We start from the raw sequence: 19,777 nt of genomic DNA on the forward strand, positions 1-19,777 counted from the left end.
CCATCATCTCACCCAGCTTCATCAGCTCACCCAGCCTCCATCAGCTCCCCCAACACCCATCAGTTCCCTCAGCCCCCATTAGCTCTCCTAGCTCCCATCAGCTCCCCCCAAGCTCCCCGCTAACACCCTGAGAGAAAGGCCCACCCTCCCACTGTCCTTTAGACCTGCAGAGAGACGCTGACACTTCCAGATGATTGCCCAAAGATGGTGATGTTGTCGGGGTCCCCCCCGAAGGCCGCAATGTTCCTCTTCACCCACGCAATGGCCATGTGCTGGTCCCGAAGGCCATAGTTACCTGGGGCGGATGGGGGAACCCATCAGGACTGGGGTTGGGGGGAGAGCGTCCTCCATGTGGAGACCCTGTCAAGCCCCAGGATGGCGCAGGGCAGGTCCCAGGAGGCTGTTGAATGAGGTGCTGGAGGGGGTGTGGGGCTCAGGTAGGGGACCAGGACCAGGAGGGCCAGGCTGCTCTACTCTCTCCCTGACACGGTCCCTCTTGTTGTCTGTCTGTCCTACGACTCTGTGTCCCCTGAGTCACCACGTCAGTGTCTCATCTTCTGTTTCTCCCTGGGTCCCTGTTCCTGGTCTCTGGTCTCCCTGGGACCCTGTCCCTGCTCCCTGGTCTTCCTGGGTCTGGGTATCTGCTCCCTGGTGTCCCTGGGTCCCTGCATGGCTGACTGGCAGCCTCTTCTCTCACTATAGCTGCCGATGGGCTCCTGTGTCTCACTGTCCATCCCCAGCTTCCTGCTCTGCCAGTAGAATTCTGGGTCTCTCTGTGAGGCTGTCAGGAGTTGTTTGGTAAAAGTGGTGCTGAAGGGCCCCTGCCAGCTCCCTCACCCCTGGACTCACGCGCCCAACACACCTGGCAGGTTGGCGTCCCCAGTGCTGAGGAAGCCCAGTGGCCCAACACGGTGGTTGAAGGTGACCAAAATGACATTGCCCCGTGTGGCGATCTCCTCCCCGTCGAACTGATAGTCACTGAAGAAGTTGAACCCTTGGCCGGTCCCAAAGAAGAAGGCCCCTCCGAAGATCCAGATCATGACAGGCAGATTCTGGGAAACTGAGGCAGGAGAGCAGCCCCAGTGACCCCAGCTGCCCCTCCCCATCCCCTCTGGGTGCTTGTTTCAGGGAATTTCAGCTCTGGAGCCCACACACAGCCAAGGGGCTGGGCAGGTCTGGGCCTCTAGCTGCCTAGGCACTTTCTGCAGGTTCAGGGACCAGGAAGGCATGGGGTAGGGGCATGCACCTTCCTTCTTGCCCTGGGGGACCCAGATGTTGAGGTAGAGGCAGTCCTCGGAGCCCCAGGCATTTAACTGGGTGAGAGTGATTTGCAGGCATTGCTGCTTGAAGTCCTTGGCCTTCAGGGTCCCTGTGGGTGACCAGAGGGGCTGGCGTGAGGATGGTGGCTCCATATCCCACCGCAGGCACAGGGCCAGCCCGCAGCCCCTTTCACCGCCCCCCCCCCCCACAACTCCCACCTTGCCAGCCGGGGTGCGGCTGGGGGTTCTCCAGGGCCTTGGGCGGGGCGGCGAAGGGGATGCCCTGGAAGACATCCACAGAGCGGCCGCCGATGCCGAAGAGGCCGAGCTTCTTGTTGACACCCTCCACGAAGCCCCCTTCCGTGTGCACCACGCCCAGCTGGGGAGAGGGCCAGGTTCAGGGGGCGCAGGCTAGGCGGCCAGTGGGGTGGGGCAACCCCAGCAGGTTCTAGGGGTACAGGACAGCTTCTAGGTAGGGACCCTAGTTACACCAGCCTGTAGCTGTGGGTTCCTGTGGAAGCCCCGCACCTCACCCCGTAGCAGGGCCGTGAGGAAGGAGACCCTGTAGCTGCCCCGAGGCTCCTGGCTCCCCCTGGAGAGGCCCTGGCCACTGGCAAGCAGGTGGGTGTCGCCCCTTTTCAGGGGCTGGGGGCCGGGGCCCGGGCTCTGAGTTGAACTCAACCAAGGTCCAGACTCCTGTTCCGGCGCTGGGGGCTGTGATGGGCAACCTGCTGGCCTGCTCAGGGCCCAGCTCCCTTCTGTGCGGGGCCATGGCCATCCCCGAACAGAGGAACACCCTGAGGGCCCTGGTGGCCAAGGCGGACTCCGCAAATCAGCACTGAGGACGCCAGTGACCCTGGGGTTTTGTTTGTGTTTGGCGTCAGTGCACCCTGTGTGCCCTGGAGAGAGCCTGTACCAGAACTTATTCTGGTTTCTGACGTTCAAGTGCGTGGGCGTCCTGTATTTGAGCTGCGCCTGCATCACAGTGTGAGCGCAGATGCAGGAGCAGAGGAAGGGCCAGGAAAGTGCCTGCTGGGTGTGGGCTCTTGGGGGCTCTTCCTGCCAGCCCCTCACCTGCCTGCCCCCCTTCACCCCCACACCTACCCTCTGAGGTGCCTGACCCAGTTCCCAGGCCGGGTTTGGGGAGCAGATAGGGGCTCCTCCTCACCCACTGGGCTCCCGCTTACCGTTGCTGCGCTCACTACTGCCAAGCAGCAGGCGAGGCCTAAGACAGCCAGCTCCAGGCGCCACATGGTGCGTGTGCCTGTCTCAGGGCTCCTGCCTCTGAGCAGGGGTATTTATGGGGCGGGACATCCGGGAGACATCCGGGAGCCACCGGGGCTGGCAGCTGCCTGTGGATGGTTCCCTTCCCCTCCCCTCCCTCTGCCCCTTCCTCCAGGCAGGATAGCTGCCATTTCCAGCCAGGCTCAGTTCCAAGGTCATGCAGGTGTGAGCACACAGACACTCACATACACAGTCACATGCATAGCTGCCCTTTCCAGCCAGGTTCAGGGCCAAGGTCATGCAGGTGTGGGCACACAGACACTCACATACACAGTCACATGCATAGCTGCCCTTTCCAGTCGGGTTCAGGGCCAAGGTCATGCAGGTGTGGGCACACACACACACACACAAACACACGTGCACGGGTGCAGGGATGGTCCTCCTTGCCCATGATCTGCTGTTCGTGGGTGCCTGGTGCCCTCAGTGCACCTGGGCTGGTAACTGGAAATAGTCAGGTGGCCCAGGCCAGGGGCTGAGGGTTGGGGCCTTGGTGGGTGCAATCGTGGCTCATTGACAAGGCCCTGCGCTCACCCTCAGAGAAGGGGGCCTGCTTCCCACCAGGCCCGGCCCGGCCCCCTCCTGGAGCTCCCGAGCCCAGCAAAGGGAGTTCACAGGGGACTGGGCATGTCGCCTCCTGACAGAGAGGGCTGTGTGCTCCTGGGCAGCCACGTGGCTGAGCCTGGGTCCGAGGGCCACGGGTGTGCAGTCCGAGCTGGGTGTGGGGCCCAGAGCAACACAGGGCGATCCTGCCCTCAAGGAGGGCACCCCTCACACTCAGCACCGGCAGAGAGACGTTAGGGGTGGGGGTGAGGGTGGGGAGAACAGACAGGGAGACAGAGGGAGAGGCAGATAATGGAGACACAGAGAGACAGAGGGAGAGGGGTCTGAGCAGTGTGTGTGAGAGCAGAAAGGCAGCGTGTGGCTCGGGGAGGGTGTCTCACTCGGGAACCAGAGGAAGCTCCATGGACAAACCCCGGGCTCCTGTCTTTGTGGAGCTGGCAGCACTGCCTTGTCCAGGGATGGGGGTCGCTCAGGGCCCGGGGACAGCAGAGCCCTCCCAGGCCAGCGGCCCCTCGCCTGGGCCCCTCAGCCCTTGGCTACCAGGAGCCGAGCTTGTACACAGGCCACAGCGCGGCTCATGTCACGCCTGGGGCTGTGCCCAGCACCACATGGATCCACAGACACCGGCCATGCTGGCTGCCTGCGGATCCCGAGCCCAGGTCTCCTGTGATGCAGGTGGGGAGGGACCCACAGTGGGAAGCAGGAGCCGGGCAGGCTGGGCCTGTGGGTGAGGACCGGGGAGCAAAGGGTTTGAGGGTGCGTTTGTTAAGTGCCCATCGGTAGATGAGTGGATAAAAAGCTGTGGTACATTCACACCATGGAATACTATATGGCTGTAAAAAGGAAGGAACTCTGACCTGTTGAGACAGCCAAGAGTAGTGATGGCGAACCTATGACACACCTGTCAGAGGTCACACACGAACTCATTTTTGTGGTTGATTTTTCTTTGTTAAATGGCATTTAAATATATAAAATAAATATCAAAAATGTAAGTCTTTGTTTTACTATGGTTGCAAATATCAAAAAATTTCTGTATGTGACACGGCACCAGAGTTAAGTTAGGGCTTTTCAAAATGCTGACACGCCGAGCTCAAAAGGTTCGCCATCACTGGCCTAGAGGGGCCTGGAGGCTATTGTGCTGAGTGAAGTGAGTCAGTGGGAGAAAGACAAGTGTCACATGATCGCACTCATGTGGAATCTAATGAACCAAATAAACTGACAACTAAAACAGAACCATTGACATGGAAGCATCGAACAGAGGGACAGATCTCGGAGTGAAGGTGGAGGGAGAGCTGGAAGAAATTCATCAAGAACTCCTGTGCCTAGACGCAGGGCCCCTGGACACAGACAATAGACAGGGGAGGGACTGGGGCGGGTGGTGTGGGAGCTGGGTGCACAGGGGAAAAGGGGGGAAATGGCAGACATCAACAATAAAATCAAATTTAAAAATAAATAAAATAGGCCGCAGCTGGTTTGGCTCAGTGGTTTGATCTGTGGACTGAAGGGTCCCAGGTTCAATTTCAGTCAGGGGCAGGTGCCAGGGTGGTGGGCCTGATTCCCAGTAGAGTGTGTGTAGAAGGCAGCCAATCAAAGGTTCTCTCTCATCATTGATGTTTCTGGCACTCTCTTTGCTCCCTTCCTCTCTGAAATAAAAAATACATATATTTTAAAAAGTAAAATAAACAAAATAGCCCGGCCGGTATGGTTCAGTTGGCTGAGCGTCTTCCCATGCACCAACAGGTCACCCTTCCCATTCGCAGTCAATGCACATGCAGGCCTCAATCCCCAGTAGGGGGCACGCAGGAGGGAGCCGATCCATCCTATATAATACAGGCTAATATGGAAATTGTTCCCACGGGAGTTTGACCAACCAGGAGTTCGACCGCTGGCTATGATGTGCACTGACCACCAGGGAGCCGCGTGGAATGAAGGAAGGCCCGAGCCGGCAGCCAGCAGGGCATGCAGGCGGGGGCACAGGGGAAGGAAGGCCCCAATCGGCCCTGGTCGCTGGCCAGGTCTAGGGACCCATCAGTGCATGCATTTCATGCACCGGGCCTCTAGTGTATCTATCAGATCTATGTTTCTCTCTCTCCTTCCCTCTCTAAAAACAAAATAAATTTTAAAAAAGTGACAGAAATGTTTAGAATAGGCAAATAGACTGAGACAAGAGGTAGAATATATTAATAGGACTCAGAGGAGGGGAGTTACTGTGAAATGGTACAAAGTTTTTGTTTTAGTGATGCTAAGTTTTTTAACTACATAATGGTTATCATTGCACATTAGTGTGCTTGCAATTAATATCACTGAATTGAAGTCTTAAAATTGTTCAACTAGAGTATTTTCTGTTATGTATATTATACCCCGATGGTTGTTGTTTTTTAATATGTTTTTATTGATTTCAGAGAAGAAGGGAGAGGGGGTGAGAATTAGAAACATCAATGATGAGAGAGAATCATTGATCAGCTGCCTCCTGCAAGCCCACACTGGGGATCCAGCCCACAACCCAGGCATGTGCCCTTGACCAGAATCAAGCCCGGGACCCTTCAGTCCTCAGGCCAATGCTCTGTCCGCTGAGCCAAACCGGCTAGGGCTTTCCCTGATATTTAAAAAGTAACAGTTGCAAGGACCACCTCCTGACCCAGGACAGGGCTGCCTTCCTTTGGCGGAAGAGGGAGGAGTTTGGCTGGGCTTGTGGTTTCTGCTGGCCACCAGGAGGAATTGGTAGATTTCAAGTTCAGTAGGAACCCACCTGCACTAAGTGGGGGAGTGTGGACATATCAAAGCTGTCACTGGGGAGAGAATGAGGGGAGCACTGGCCAGGGGCCTCAGTCGGGGACTTCGCATTCTGTTCTCAGGGGCCAGGACTTTCCTTTACCAGATTGGAACCCGTCCTGGGAAGGCCTCTCTGGCGGCGTTGTGTCTGGGGAAGTGTGCAGAGTGGTTACAGCCTTTGGACAGGTTCAAACCTCAGATAATGAGAGGGCAGGTTCTCTCGTGGCAAAGCCACGTGCAAGTCCTGCCTTAGAGGGCAAAGCCCTGCCAGCACAGTTATAACCAAAGGCTATAGTTATACACTTGACCTTATGGTCCGAACCTGTGGGCCCAGGTGGCACAGTGATAGAGGCTGCGGGAGGTGCAGCATTGATAGAGATCAGGTGCATGTAGTTGAGTAGATTCCAAACCTGTGAGACACTGTAAACATCTTGAGCCCTTACTTTGCCTCGTGGAAACTGGCTATTAAACAAAGACTCAGCTTGCAGGCTGTGGCCCTGTCTCTCCATCTGAGAGCAGTATCCCACCCAGCCCCAGCTTTATTCTCTCCTCTGTCGTCTTCTTCTATTTTTTTAAAAAAATATATTTTATTAATTTTTGTACAGAGAGGCTGGGAGAGGGATAGAGAGTTAGAAACATCGATCAGCTGCCTCCTGCACACCCTCCTGGGGATGTGCCCGCAACCAAGGTACATGCCCTTGACCCCAATCGAACATGGGAACCTTCAGTCTGTAGGCGGATGCTCTAACCACTGAGCAAAACTGATTAAGGCTTGTCTGTCCTTCTTTAATCCTTCACCACCCCCGCCCCCTCAGGTTCACCCCTGGCCGTGCTGAGCGAGGCGCAGGGAAGGATGTGTGATGCAGCTCATTTAAGGCGACAGCTGGGCCCCGGGAACCAGGAGCTGCCGCTCTTCACAGGCTTCATTTCACCCAGGACCAGGCGCTGGACCGCCCCCCTCGCCTGCCCGCACGTGGTCTGAGGAGTACCAGGTGAGTGCGGGTTTGCAGGATAGACGTGCTAATACCTGCCCCCTCCCCCCGGCCCAGAGGAACCCAGGGCTGTGAGGTCTGAGGTCCTTGTCTCGGGCTTTGACCAATTTAGACTCCCTGATCCTGAAGGGTAGACGGGCTGGAGCCCTGAGAGCCGGCACCCCCTGGCTGGCTGCCCTCGCTGTCCAGGGCTGTGCTGTGGTTCTGCCATGGGGAGGTGGGCGCTTGGACCCTCTCGTGGGGGAGGTGGGAGGACGGGACAGGGCGGGCGGGGAGGAACACCACCCACACTGCCCGCTGTTCCAACCGCCTGGCCAGGGAAACACTGGACCATGTGCATCAGGGTGGCCAGCTGGTGCCCTGAGCTGCCCCTGCCATGCACACCCCCAGCAGGAGCCTTCTCTCCTCTGAGCCCTCAACGCCTGCTCTGAGCTGACCTGGTGAGCTTTGGAGTCTGAGACCTGGGCTTGAGTCCTCGCTGTGAGGGCCTGGGGCACGTGAGCCCTCTTGGAGCCCTGGCGCTGTAGGACATGGGCCAGCATGGCCAGCTTCTGATGGAAGCGGTGGCTGAACCTCCCCAGGCACAGAGAAGGGAGGGGGAGGGACGAGGATGGGAGACCAAGGCCCTGTGGGCGTGGGCCGGCATCATGGTGGAGACCCTCCAGGCACCCGCCTCAGCTAGACAGAGGGAGGGGGAGGCAACTAGAAAAGGCCTCGCCCAATTTTATTAAATGGCCCAATGGGAGGACCGAATTGACGTGTCAGGAAACAGCTGAGCCCATAGCACGCAGACAATGAGGAACCGGAGGACGGACGATTAAGTGGACTGTGTTCCCGCCCCAGGTGAGCCTGTTCAATGGGCGGACACCCGCTCTCCAGATCGCAGTCAGGTCTCGCTTTCACCGCACTTCTGTCTCCGAGTCTCTCATTTGAGTTCGAACAGGTGAGCCTGCCTCACAGTAACTGTCTACAACAGGGTATCCACAGTTTCCACCTGAGTCTCAGACCCGGGTTTGAGTTCCTGATGTGAGGGCCTGGGGCACATGACCCCTCTCAAGGACTAGTAACTGTCCAAAACGGGGGGTGTCCACAGTGCCCACCGCCCGGGCCATGTGAGGTCAGGATGGCGGAGCCCTCGGTGCAGGCGGTGCCCTGTCCCAGACCCTGCTGAGGTGGCCATGGCCCTGCGTCTCACCTCTGCCTCCCGCTCCCCTCCGGACTCTGCCAGAGCCAGCGGGCAGCAGCCCTGGCCGTGCCGGTGGGCACCCAAGGCCCAGCCCTGTTCCCTCCGCTCTGAGCCCCGCGGGATGCATTACTATCTCTGCCTGGGACCCAGCTGGAGGCGAACCCGTTTCTCTCCCAGGCCATTCCCGTTAAACAGAGCCCGCTCCCCGCACCCTGAGGTCTTTGCCGAGGCTGGGCCCAGTGGTCCAGAGGCAACTGCCCACATGTCCCACCCACTCCCCCATCAGGGCCCGCAGCCTGAGCTCAGCCCTGGCACTGATGCTTGTCTGACCCTCTTTTCTCCTCTGAAATGAGGGGGGCACCCCACTTCCTGAGCCAAACACAGGCAGAGACTGTGGGGCCAGCTAAGGTCATGAGGGCAAAGAGGGTTGCCAGAGAGAGAAGCGGCTTTATTCAGAAAGAGCTGGGGAGGGAGGTGGGCTCCCTGGGTCCCACCTGTGGCCTCTGGGGCAGGGACATTAGAAGCCAATGGCTGCGGACATCTGAGCGCCCTCAGAGTCACCAGTGGGGGGCTCAGGGGCGGCCTCAGAGTCACCAGTGGGGGGCTCAGGGGCGGCCTCAGAGTCACCAGTGGGGGGCTCAGGGGCGGCCTCAGAGTCACCAGTGGGGGGCTCAGGGGCGGCCTCAGAGTCACCAGTGGGGGGCTCAGGGGCGGCCTCAGAGTCATCTGAGGGGGGCACCGGGGCAACCCCATCTTCGTTCACAGTGGGCAGTGCCTGGTAGGTCTGGGTCCAGTACTGCAGGTAGCTGCTCCTCAGGTGCTGCTTCATGGACTGGCCATCCATCTTCTTGTTAATCTCCAAGTAGTTGCCGTTTTCCTGGGTGTAGGGCTCCCATTTGGTGGGCACAGCTGAGTGGCCCTGGTTGGGGTCCCTGCAGATGAGAGAAATGGCCGTGTGGGGTCTGAGGGCTCACAGGAGGCTGGAGACCTCCATGCTGACCCAATCCACCAGGGCCTCACTGTCTCCTGGACACGGCTGGGCATGTGCGTGAACTGAGGCCCAGCCAGACTCCCCCCCTTAGTTTTACCCGCAACTAAAGATATTATTCCATTTATTTCAATGGAGAGTGAAAAGGAGGGAGAGGCAGAGAGAGCAACATTGATGTGAGAGAGACATCCCCAACACACCCACCAGGGCCGGGGTTTGAGCCCGCAACTGAGGTACGTGCCCTTGACGGGAATCAAACCCGGGACCCTTCAGGACACTGGCCCAGGCTCTATCCACTGAGCCAAACCAGCCAGGGCCCTTCTAGTACCTCCTATCCTCACACACAGGGGGTAGTTAGGCTCAGGGAGGTTAAGTGTAAGTGAGGGGACAGGCATGTGGGCCCAGGTGGCAGGAGGCCTGGCCCAGCCTCACACGCCTTACCCAGTTCTGGCAAAGTTGGTCCAGTAGGCGATCATGGCCTGGGAGACAGTCCTGTCTTGGGCCCGGTAGCCCAGGGGGGTGGCGAAGGGCTTCCCAAACACATATTGGATGTCATCGGCGTGGTCGGCGCCCACCCATTTGGGGTAGACCGGCATGCGAGAGGGGTGGGAGAACAGGTAGGTGTAGGTCCGGGCACTCCTGAGGAGGGAGGGACACGGCCCAGGTTGGCAGGGAGCTCACCAGGGCCGCCCAGCCCAGAGCTGGGCCCTGGAGGGAGGCGCTGGGGAGAGCAGGAGGAGCCGGGAAATCCCCAAACTCAGGAGGGACCTGGGTCCCTGCACCGGGGAAGGGAAGGCGGTGGGGTTGTGGGTTCTGTGTATTGAGGCGTCTTCCATCATTTTTTCTGCAAATGAATTTTTGTTCTTCATCGGATAGTATCAATTTCCCTCCCTTCCGTGTCAGCATCCCTAACTTACTTTTTGTTTTCACTGGAGGAATACTTGGTGGCCACAGGCCAAAGGTGGTTTGCATGTTGGCAAACTCCAAACCCACAACAGAGACCAGCATCCCCCATTCTGTCCTACTCAGCGTGGGGGAGGGGAGTAGATAGCGGACGCTGCCAGGGGAGGCCTGTGGGCTGAGGAGGGCTCTAAAGGCCCCTGAGCTGGGAGGTGAGGAGGGGCCTTCTCAGTCTCGTCAGGCCTGGGCAAGGCAGATGGAGCAGGCACCGCTGGGACCCCATCACGGCTGTCCCGGGCCTCCCTGACCCGCTGAGCAGCCCCCCGGGGAGGCCTCGCTGGGCAAGTGTGTGACCCAGGTGGGCTTCCCCTGCCCGGGCCCTCACTTGGCGTTTGCTCTATGCTGGGCCACGGCCATCTTCGTGGGCATCAGGAAGTAGACGTCGGTCTCAAAGTCCACCACCGTCTTCTTCTTGGCCTCCTGGGAGGAGTCCTCGGCCCAGGACGCCGAGTAGAGGTCAAAGGTGGCATTGGCACCTCTGGGCCCCTTGGCAATGGTGAGCCCGCTGACCAGCTTGAAGAAGTCCTCCCTGCAGGGACCAAGCCGGCACTGGACCCTGGACCCGGGGCCTGCAGTAGAGGACCCATCCCCACCCCCACCCCAGCCTGGGCCTGCAGATGGCCCCCTTCACCTGTCGGCCTCCTCCCTCAGCTGATGCCTCCCCAAGTGGCCCTCGGGCACCGCCCTGGCCCTGCACCCTACATACCCTGTGACTGTCTGCTTGTCCTTGTTGATGGCTGGCACATCAATGCTGGCAAAGATGTGGCCATCCATGTTGTTGGTGCCAGCGATGTAGTCGATGTCGGCCGCGTTGGCGAAAAGGTTGATGGGGTCGTCAGGGATGAAGTCTCCGTCCACAACGGGGAGGAAGCCCAGATAGTGCAGCATGGGGTCTGCTTGGACAGCAGCGGGGGTGCAGGGGGCAGTGAGCGAGTGAGCGTGCAGGGGAGTGATCAGTCCTCTAGTGCAAAGGTGCAGGGGGCAGTGAGCGAGTGAGCGTGCAGGGGAGTCATCAGTCCTCTAGTGCAAAGGTGCAGGGGGCAGTGAGCGAGTGAGCGTGCAGGGGAGTGATCAGTCCTCTAGTGCAAAGGTGCAGGGGGCAGTGAGCGAGTGAGCGTGCAGGGGAGTGATCAGTCCTCTAGTGCAAAGGTGCAGGGGGCAGTGAGCGAGTGAGCGTGCAGGGGAGTGATCAGTCCTCTAGTGCAAAGGTGCAGGGGGCAGTGAGCGAGTGAGCGTGCAGGGGAGTCATCAGTCCTCTAGTGCAAAGGTGCAGGGGGCAGTGAGCGAGTGAGAGTGCAGGGGAGTCATCAGTCCTCTAGTGCAAAGGTGCAGGGGGCAGTGAGCGAGTGAGCGTGCAGGGGAGTGATCAGTCCTCTAGTGCAAAGGTGCAGGGGGCAGTGAGCGAGTGAGCGTGCAGGGGAGTCATCAGTCCTCTAGTGCAAAGGTGCAGGGGGGCAGTGAGCGAGTGAGCGTGCAGGGGAGTGATCAGTCCTCTAGTGCAAAGGTGCAGGGGGCAGTGAGCGAGTGAGCGTGCAGGGGAGTGATCAGTCCTCTAGTGCAAAGGTGCAGGGGGCAGTGAGCGAGTGAGCGTGCAGGGGAGTGATCAGTCCTCTAGTGCAAAGGTGCAGGGGGCAGTGAGCGAGTGAGCGTGCAGGGGAGTGATCAGTCCTCTAGTGCAAAGGTGCAGGGGGCAGTGAGCGAGTGAGCGTGCAGGGGAGTGATCAGTCCTCTAGTGCAAAGGTGCAGGGGGCAGTGAGCGAGTGAGCGTGCAGGGGAGTGATCAGTCCTCTAGTGCAAAGGTGCAGGGGGCAGTGAGCGAGTGAGCGTGCAGGGGAGTGATCAGTCCTCTAGTGCAAAGGTGCAGGGGGCAGTGAGCGAGTGAGCGTGCAGGGGAGTGATCAGTCCTCTAGTGCAAAGGTGCAGGGGGCAGTGAGCGAGTGAGAGTGCAGGGGAGTGATCGTCCTCTAGTGCAAGGTGCAGGGGGCAGTGAGCGAGTGAGTGCAGGGAGTGATCCTCTAGTGCAAAGGTGCAGGGGGCAGTGAGCGAGTGAGCGTGCAGGGGAGTCATCAGTCCTCTAGTGCAAAGGTGCAGGGGGCAGTGAGCGAGTGAGAGTGCAGGGGAGTGATCAGTCCTCTAGTGCAAAGGTGCAGGGGGCAGTGAGCGAGTGAGAGTGCAGGGGAGTGATCAGTCCTCTAGTGCAAAGGTGCAGGGGGCAGTGAGCGAGTGAGAGTACAGGGGAGTGATCAGTCCTCTAGTGCAAAGGTGCAGGGGGCAGTGAGCGAGTGAGCGTGCAGGGGAGTCATCAGTCCTCTAGTGCAAAGGTGCAGGGGGGCAGTGAGCGAGTGAGCGTGCAGGGGAGTAATCAGTCCTCTAGTGCAAAGGTGCAGGGGGCAGTGAGCGAGTGAGAGTGAGGGGAGTGATCAGTCCTCTAGTGCAAAGGTGCAGGGGGCAGTGAGCGAGTGAGCGTGCAGGGGAGTGATCAGTCCTCTAGTGCAAAGGTGCAGGGGGCAGTGAGCGAGTGAGCGTGCAGGGGAGTGATCAGTCCTCTAGTGCAAAGGTGCAGGGGCAGTGAGCGAGTGAGCGTGCATGGGAGTGATCATCCTCTAGTGCAAAGGTGCAGGGGGCAGTGAGCGAGTGAGCGTGCAGGGGGAGTGATCAGTCCTCTAGTGCAAATGTGCAGGGGGCAGTGAGCGAGTGAGCGTGCAGGGGAGTGATCAGTCCTCTAGTGCAAAGGTGCAGGGGGCAGTGAGCGAGTGAGCGTGCAGGGGAGTGCATCAGTCCTCTAGTGCAAAGGTGCAGGGGGCAGTGAGCGAGTGAGCGTGCAGGGGAGTTATCAGTCCTCTAGTGCAAAGGTGCAGGGGGCAGTGAGCGAGTGAGCGTGCAGGGGAGTGATCAGTCCTCTAGTGCAAAGGTGCAGGGGGCAGTGAGCGAGGTGAGCGTGCAGGGGAGTGATCAGTCCTCTAGTGCAAAGGTGCAGGGGGCAGTGAGCGAGTGAGCGTGCAGGGGAGTGATCAGTCCTCTAGTGCAAAGGTGCAGGGGCAGTGAGCGAGTGAGCGTGCAGGGGAGTGATCAGTCCTCTAGTGCAAAGGTGCAGGGGGCAGTGAGCGAGTGAGCGTGCAGGGGAGTGATCAGTCCTCTAGTGCAAAGGTGCAGGGGGCAGTGAGCGAGTGAGCGTGCAGGGGAGTCATCAGTCCTCTAGTGCAAAGGTGCAGGGGGCAGTGAGCGAGTGAGCGTGCAGGGGAGTCATCAGTCCTCTAGTGCAAAGTGCAGGGGGGCAGTGAGCGAGTGAGAGTGCAGGGGAGTCATCAGTCCTCTAGTGCAAAGGTGCAGGGGGCAGTGAGCGAGTGAGAGTGCAGGGGAGTATCAGTCCTCTAGTGCAAAGGTGCAGGGGGGCAGTGAGCGAGTGAGCGTGCAGGGGAGTCATCAGTCCTCTAGTGCAAAGGTGCAGGGGGCAGTGAGCGAGTGAGCGTGCAGGGGAGTAATCAGTCCTCTAGTGCAAAGGTGCAGGGGGCAGTGAGCGAGTGAGAGTGCAGGGGAGTGATCAGTCCTCTAGTGCAAAGGTGCAGGGGGCAGTGAGCGAGTGAGCGTGCAGGGGAGTGATCAGTCCTCTAGTGCAAAGGTGCAGGGGGCAGTGAGCGAGTGAGCGTGCAGGGGAGTCATCAGTCCTCTAGTGCAAAGGTGCAGGGGGCAGTGAGCGAGTGAGAGTGCAGGGGAGTGATCAGTCCTCTAGTGCAAAGGTGCAGGGGGCAGTGAGCGAGTGAGCGTGCAGGGGAGTGATCAGTCCTCTAGTGCAAAGGTGCAGGGGGCAGTGAGCGAGTGAGCGTGCAGGGGAGTCATCAGTCCTCTAGTGCAAAGGTGCAGGGGGCAGTGAGCGAGTGAGCGTGCAGGGGAGTGATCAGTCCTCTAGTGCAAAGGTGCAGGGGGCAGTGAGCGAGTGAGCGTGCAGGGGAGTGATCAGTCCTCTAGTGCAAAGGTGCAGGGGGCAGTGAGCGAGTGAGCGTGCAGGGGAGTCATCAGTCCTCTAGTGCAAAGGTGCAGGGGGCAGTGAGCGAGTGAGCGTGCAGGGGAGTGATCAGTCCTCTAGTGCAAAGGTGCAGGGGCAGTGAGCGAGTGAGCGTGCAGGGGAGTGATCAGTCCTCTTGCAAAGGTGCTTGGTCTGGTGCTTAAAATTGGGTGCACATGACTATGTGGCATTGCTGGCGGTCGCCCAAATGTGCATCAGTTTCCCAAAGGCGTCGGGACCCAGGGAGGATAAGGGGGAGGATGGCGCCCTCCGCACAGGGCCAGCCCTCCGACCCGGCACTTCCTCGCTCCTTGAAAGCATGGCCGTCCCCCCATGTGGAGCCCCCACTCACACTCCATGCCCGCCAGGGGCATCTTATAGGCCAGCGTCAGGGCCCGGGGGTCGGTGACCTTCAGACACTTGGCCATCCTGGCGGTATTGTCCAAGGGGCAGCCCACCTTTTTGGCGATCTGGGGGTTGCGGGGAGACAAGTAGGTGAAGCCAGTGCGGGGGGCCATGGGGACCGGGACAGGGCATGGACAGGAGGTAACCCTCCGCCCGCCCACCGCAGCTCCCCTTTACCCCCTTGGCCCAGGAGAGAGGGTTCTTCTGGATGGCCCAGGGGGTCAGCGCCACGCCGCTCTGGCTGATGGCTCGCCGGATGAGGCCCTTGTTGTAGGGAGAGAGGGTCTGCGACACACAGAGGTCCTGTCACCATGGCCTCGCCTCTCCTGCCCACCCGGGCACCACCAGGGACAGCCAGACTGTCAGCTTCATGCTGTTCCCCACAACCACCATCTGCTCCCCCAGTTCCCATCACATCACCCAGCCCCATCAGCTCCCCCAGTTCCCATCAGCTACTCCAGCCCCCGTCAGCTCCCCCAGCCCCGCCAGCTTTCCCCCCAGCTCCCCCCCAATACCCTGGGAGGAAGGCCCGCCCTCCCGTGGTCCCCAGACCTGCAGAGAGACGCTGGCACCTCCGGCTGATTCCCCAAAGATGGTGATGTTGTCAGGGTCCCCCCCGAAGGCTGCAATGTTCCTCTTCACCCACGCGATGGCCATGTGCTGGTCCCGAAGGCCATAGTTACCTGGGGCGGGTTGGGGAGCCCATCAGGGACTGGGGTGGGGGAGAGCATCCTCCATGTGGAGGCCCCTGTCAAGCACCAGGATGGTGCAGGGCGGGTCCCCAGAACCTGGTTGAATGAGGTGCTGGAGGGGGTGTGGGGCTCAGGTAGGGGACCAGGTGCAGGAGGACCAGGCTGCTCATCTCTCTCCCTGACACGGTCCCTCTTGTTGTCTGTCTGTCCTACGACTCTGTGTCCCCTGAGTCACCACCTCAGCGTTTCATCTTCTGTCTCTCCCTGGGTCCCTGTCCCTGCTCCCTGGTGTCCCTGTTCCCTGTCCCTGGTCCCTGGTCTCCCTGTTCCCTGCTTGGATGACTGGCAGCCTCTTCTCTCGCTACAGCTGCCAATGGACTTCTGTGTCTCACTGTCCATCCCCAGCTTCCTGGTTCTGGGAATAGAATCCTGGGACTTTCCAGGGGCTGTCAGGAGTTGATTGGGATTGAGGGGTGCTGAAGGGCCCCTGCAAGGCTCCCCCATTTCCAGCCCAAGGCGCCCAGCACACCTGGCAGGTTGGCATCCCCAGTGCTGAGGAAGCCTAGGGGCCCGACACGGTAGTTGAAGGTGACGACGATGACGTTGCCCCGCGTGGCGATCTCCTCCCCGTCGTACAGGTAGTTTTTAAGGACATTAGCCCCTTGGCCAGAACCCATGAGGAAGGCTCCTCCGTAGATCCAGATCATGACAGGCAGGTTCCGGGAAACTGAGGCAGGAAATGAGCCCGGTGACCCCAGCTGCCCCCTCCCCATCCCCTCTGGGTGCTTGTTTCAGGGAATTTCAGCTCTGGAGCCCACACACAGCCAAGGGGCTGGGCAGGGCTGGGCCTCTGGCTGCCTGGGCGCTTAATGCAGGTTTGGGGAGCTGGAGGGCACAGGGGGGCACACCTTCCTTCTTGCCCTGGGGGACCCAGATGTTGAGGTAGAGGCAGTCCTCAGAGCCATAGGTGCTGTCCTGGGTGATAGTGGCTTGCAGGCATCGCTTCTTGAAGTCCTTGGCTTTCAGGGTCCCTGTGGGTGACCAGGGGGCCTGGCATGAGGATGGTGGCCTGTGGGGACCCTATTCAGAGTACGCCGGATAGTCCAGGCCACTCTGCGTGTGGGAATCTTAATCAGGGTATCCAAGGACTATACACAAGTGCAAGGTCACAGTAATCTGTGTGTGTGTGCTCAAGCATGCCCTTCTATAACCCAAAAGACTGGCAAAAAGCCTCTTTTGTTTGAGTAGGATAAGGTTGTTACTGGCCAGCAGGCGCGGCTGCTCGGTGAGGCTGTAGCTCTAAGGATGGCTTCTGGATAACTAGCTCCTATGCAGGAGGTTATGCTTGGAGGGGAAGATGGATTGTTGCCCAGCCGGTGTGCAGCCACCTGCTGTGTTGGACTTTGCTTTGAAGAACTGTTTTATCTAATGGCTCCTTGTTAGCAATGGCCATTAGCTTGACAGTAAAGATTCTCTCATACACCCACAGCTTCTCATGGCTTCTCCGTCTACCACCCGAGGTCCAATTAGGTCCAGCCCCTGGCAGAGGGGCTCGGACTGACAGTTGGCAAAGTGGAGCAGAGGATAAAGGAGGAACGGAGTTCCCAACAGGGAGTACAGCGAGCAGGGTTCAAGGAGGACCTGGCTCTGACACCTGGCGCCGTGAGGAGGATTCAGAGGTATGAGCGGCTACGGAGCGGGTGCTCCCACACCTGGCATAGTCGCCAGGATGGAGCAGTGAGTCCTCTCTGACATGGCCCCCCCCCCCCGCCACCCCAGGCACAGGGCCAGCCCAGCGCCCCACCCCCCCACTCCCACCTTGCCAGCCGGGGTGCGGCTGGGGGTTCTCCAGGGCCTTGGGCGGGGCGGCGAAGGGGATGCCCTTGAAGATGTCCACAGAGTTGCCACCAAAGAGGCCGAGCTTCTTGTTGACGCCCTCTACGAAGCCTCCTTCCGTGTACACTGCGCCCAGCTGGGGAGAGGGCCAGGCTGAGGGGGCGCAGGCTGGGTGGGCCAGTGGGGTGGGGCCACCCCAGCAGGTTCTAGGGGCCCAGACACAGCTCCAAGGAGGGGCTGACCTGCACCTGAGACCAGGACCCCCGCCTGCCCACGTTACTGAGGAACAGCTTGCTGCCTGCCGCTGCCCCTGCCCCCGGGGATGCCCTGCCCCTGAACCTCAGAGGAGACTGCTTTAACAGGTGGGCATGTTTCTGCTCATGGAAGCCTTCCCGCAAGGCTGCAAGAGGCGGGGGGAGGTTTGGATTCTGGCCTCGCTGTGGCCATGAGCTTCAGTTTCCCTGTGTGTTAGATGGGTGACCGCAGTGTGTCCTGCTTGGCCTGTGACCTTGTCCAGCTGTCGGCAGTGTTAGCCGTTCGTGGGCACTGAATGTTTCATGCCCAGCTGTGAGCTCCCTGAGGGGGCCCTTTCTTCTCCTCCCCTTGCCCCCACCCTGTCCTGTGAGCCTGTGCTCCCTCCCAGGCCATCGGAGCCTCTGCTGTGTGCCCACGGGGGCCACCGTCCCCATCTGCCCAGTGCCTGGGCCCGGCGCTCATCCACCTGCCCCTGGAGGGAACAGCTTTCCTGCTTGAAGTCGCCCTGCTGGGGCGGCCGTGTGACCGGAGCCAGGCTCTTCCCCTCACACCGCCCCGGGTGGTGGTGGCAGGTGGCAGCTTCCCAGCTGTCCCCTGTGCTAGGTGCCAGGTGTGCAAGGGCATGGCAGCCCGCACCCCAGGCCCAGGCCCAGATGGGGTGGGAGGGGGCGGCTGGAATTGAAGGAGGGGCCAGGTGCTTTGAGCTGGGGCAGGGGCCCCGAGGCAGGTGTAGGCCTGGGTCTCTCTCTCTCTCTCTCTCTCTCTCTCTCTCTCTCTCTCTCTCTCTCTCTCTCTCTCTCTCCTTCATCCCAGGATGAGCCTCCAGTGGCCAGGCCTCCAGGCATTTCTCCTGACCAGCCTCCCTGGCTGCTGGGAAGGGACAGACGACCAGGTCTGCCTGGGGAACTGGGTCACCTCACATATGTGTCTCTGTGTGATGGAGGTCGGCCTGAGGGTCCCGGAAGGGAGGGCCAAGGGCATAGGGGCCCTGGCCCTGCAGGCAGTATGTGTGTGTGTGGTGGGGGGGGGGGGGGTGAAGGGTGTGGAGGGGTAAGGTGGTGCTGACTGCTGGAGCCACGTGGAAATAACCCAGTTCCTTCAGCCTCCAGAAAAGACTCCCCCAAAGACAGAGAGGGACCTCTCCATGGCAGAGGGCCCAGGGCCAGTCTCTGAACTTCCGGGGGCCAAAGGTAGGTCCCAGGGGCCCCAAGGTGAGGGAGCAGAGTGAGGGAGCAGGGTGAGGGGTGGAGGGACAGCAGCATGGTGGGGCGTGGGGTCCCCTAGTCACGCCCGCCTATAGCTGTGGGTTCCTGTGGAAGCCCTGCTCCTCGCCCTGTAGCAGGGCCATGAGGAAGGAGACCCCGTAGCTGCCCCCGGGCTTCTGAGTGACCCTGGAGGGGCCCTGAGGCTCCTGAGTGACCCTGGAGGGGCCCCGGCCACCGGCAAGCAGGTGGGTGTCGCCCTCTGGGGGGCCGGGCTCCGGGTTGAACTAGACCGAGGTCCAGACTCCTGTTCCGACGCTGGGGGCTGTGATGGGCAACCTGCTAGCCTGCTCAGGGCCCAGCTCCCTTCTGTGCGGGGCCATGGCCATCCCCGGACAGAGGAACACCCTGAGGGCCCTGGTGGCCAAGGTGGACTCCGCAAATCAGCACTGAGGACGCCAGTGACCCTGGGGTTTCTGGTACACGATGCCTTGTTTGTGTTTAATGTCAGTGCACCCTGTGTGCCCTGGAGAGCGCCTGTACCAGAACTTATTCGTGGTTTCTGACATTCAAGTTCGCGGGTGTCCTGTATTTGAGCTGCGCCTGCGTCACAGTGTGAGCTCGGATGCAGAAGCAGAGGAAGGGCCAGGAAAGTGCCTGCTGGGTGTGGGCTCTCGGGGGCTCCTCCTGCCAGCGCCTCTCCTGCCTGCCCCCCTCCCATCCGCAGTGCCATCCCAGTTCCCAGCCCGGTTAGGGGAGCAGACAGGGGCCCCTCCTTGCCCGCTGAGCTCTCGCTTACCTTTGCGGCGCTCACTACTGCCAAGCAGCAGGCAAGGCCTAAGACAGCCAGCTCCAGGCGCCCCATGGTGCGTGTGTCTTCCTGGGGGGCCCTGCCTCTGCGAGTGGGTATTTATGGGGCGGGAGCCAGCCTGTGGAGGGTCCTCTTTCCCTCCTCCGACCTCTGCCCCTTCCTGCAGGCTGGCCATACTCCAGGTGGTATACGTGGGACCAGCACAGCTGTCATTTCCAGCCTGGCGCGGGCTGGACCAAGGTCAGGCAGGTGTGCGTGCACACACACACACACGCACACACACACACACACATGTGCATGGGTGCAGGGATGGTCCGACTTTCCCAGGAGCCGCTGTTACCGGGAGCTGGTGCCCTCAGGGCACCTGTGAAGGTTACTGGGAATAGAGGCAGGTGGCATAGGGCAGGCCCTGTCCCCAACACCACATGGACACAAGCCAGAGTTTCTGCCTGCTGATCCAGTCCCCAGGTCTCCTGGGATGCAGGTGGGGAGGGGGCCCCACAGTGGGAAGCAGGAGCTGGGCAGGCTGGGCCTGTGGGTGAGGACCAGGGAGCAAAGGGGTTGACGGGTG

At 60.3% G+C, this 19,777-nt stretch overlaps 2 protein-coding genes across 2 annotated transcripts in view; both read right to left on the minus strand.

The window, feature by feature from the left end:
- The window catches only part of LOC118666923 (bile salt-activated lipase-like), a 221,030-nt gene extending 218,453 nt beyond the window's left edge, over positions 1 to 2,577 (minus strand). Inside the window, 4 exon segments of the mRNA XM_036329237.1 lie at positions 863 to 1,060; positions 1,247 to 1,369; positions 1,479 to 1,638; positions 2,447 to 2,577. Coding sequence (XP_036185130.1) covers positions 863 to 1,060; positions 1,247 to 1,369; positions 1,479 to 1,638; positions 2,447 to 2,512 — 547 coding nt within the window. The 5' untranslated portion in view covers positions 2,513 to 2,577.
- A 5,904-nt stretch (positions 2,578 to 8,481) lies between these two features.
- LOC118666921 (bile salt-activated lipase-like) lies at positions 8,482 to 19,264 on the minus strand. The gene is made up of 11 exons (XM_036329236.1): positions 19,195 to 19,264; positions 16,921 to 17,074; positions 16,011 to 16,133; positions 15,632 to 15,829; positions 14,963 to 15,093; positions 14,588 to 14,695; positions 14,358 to 14,475; positions 10,709 to 10,895; positions 10,328 to 10,531; positions 9,484 to 9,681; positions 8,482 to 8,986 (listed from the first exon to the last, which is right to left on the minus strand). The coding sequence occupies exons 1-11, from the start codon at positions 19,258 to 19,260 to the stop codon at positions 8,572 to 8,574; spliced, it is 1,902 nt and encodes a 633-aa protein (XP_036185129.1). The 5' UTR covers positions 19,261 to 19,264; the 3' UTR covers positions 8,482 to 8,571.
- Positions 19,265 to 19,777: the final 513 nt, after the last annotated feature.

This window comes from Myotis myotis, unplaced genomic scaffold, assembly GCF_014108235.1.
Source record: "Myotis myotis isolate mMyoMyo1 unplaced genomic scaffold, mMyoMyo1.p scaffold_m19_p_12, whole genome shotgun sequence".
Lineage (NCBI taxonomy): Eukaryota > Metazoa > Chordata > Mammalia > Chiroptera > Vespertilionidae > Myotis > Myotis myotis.

Coding starts and splice junctions, on each gene's coding strand:
- LOC118666921 (XM_036329236.1), bottom strand. CDS start 19,260: ATGGGGCGCCTGGAGCTGGCTGTCTTAGGCCTTGCCTGCTGCTTGGCA. Junction 10,532..10,708: donor GACAAGCAGACAGTCACAGG/GTATGTAGGGTG, acceptor TGGTCCCTGCAG/GGAGGACTTCTTCAAGCTGG. Junction 9,682..10,327: donor CAGCATAGAGCAAACGCCAA/GTGAGGGCCCGG, acceptor CTCCCTCCTCAG/GAGTGCCCGGACCTACACCT.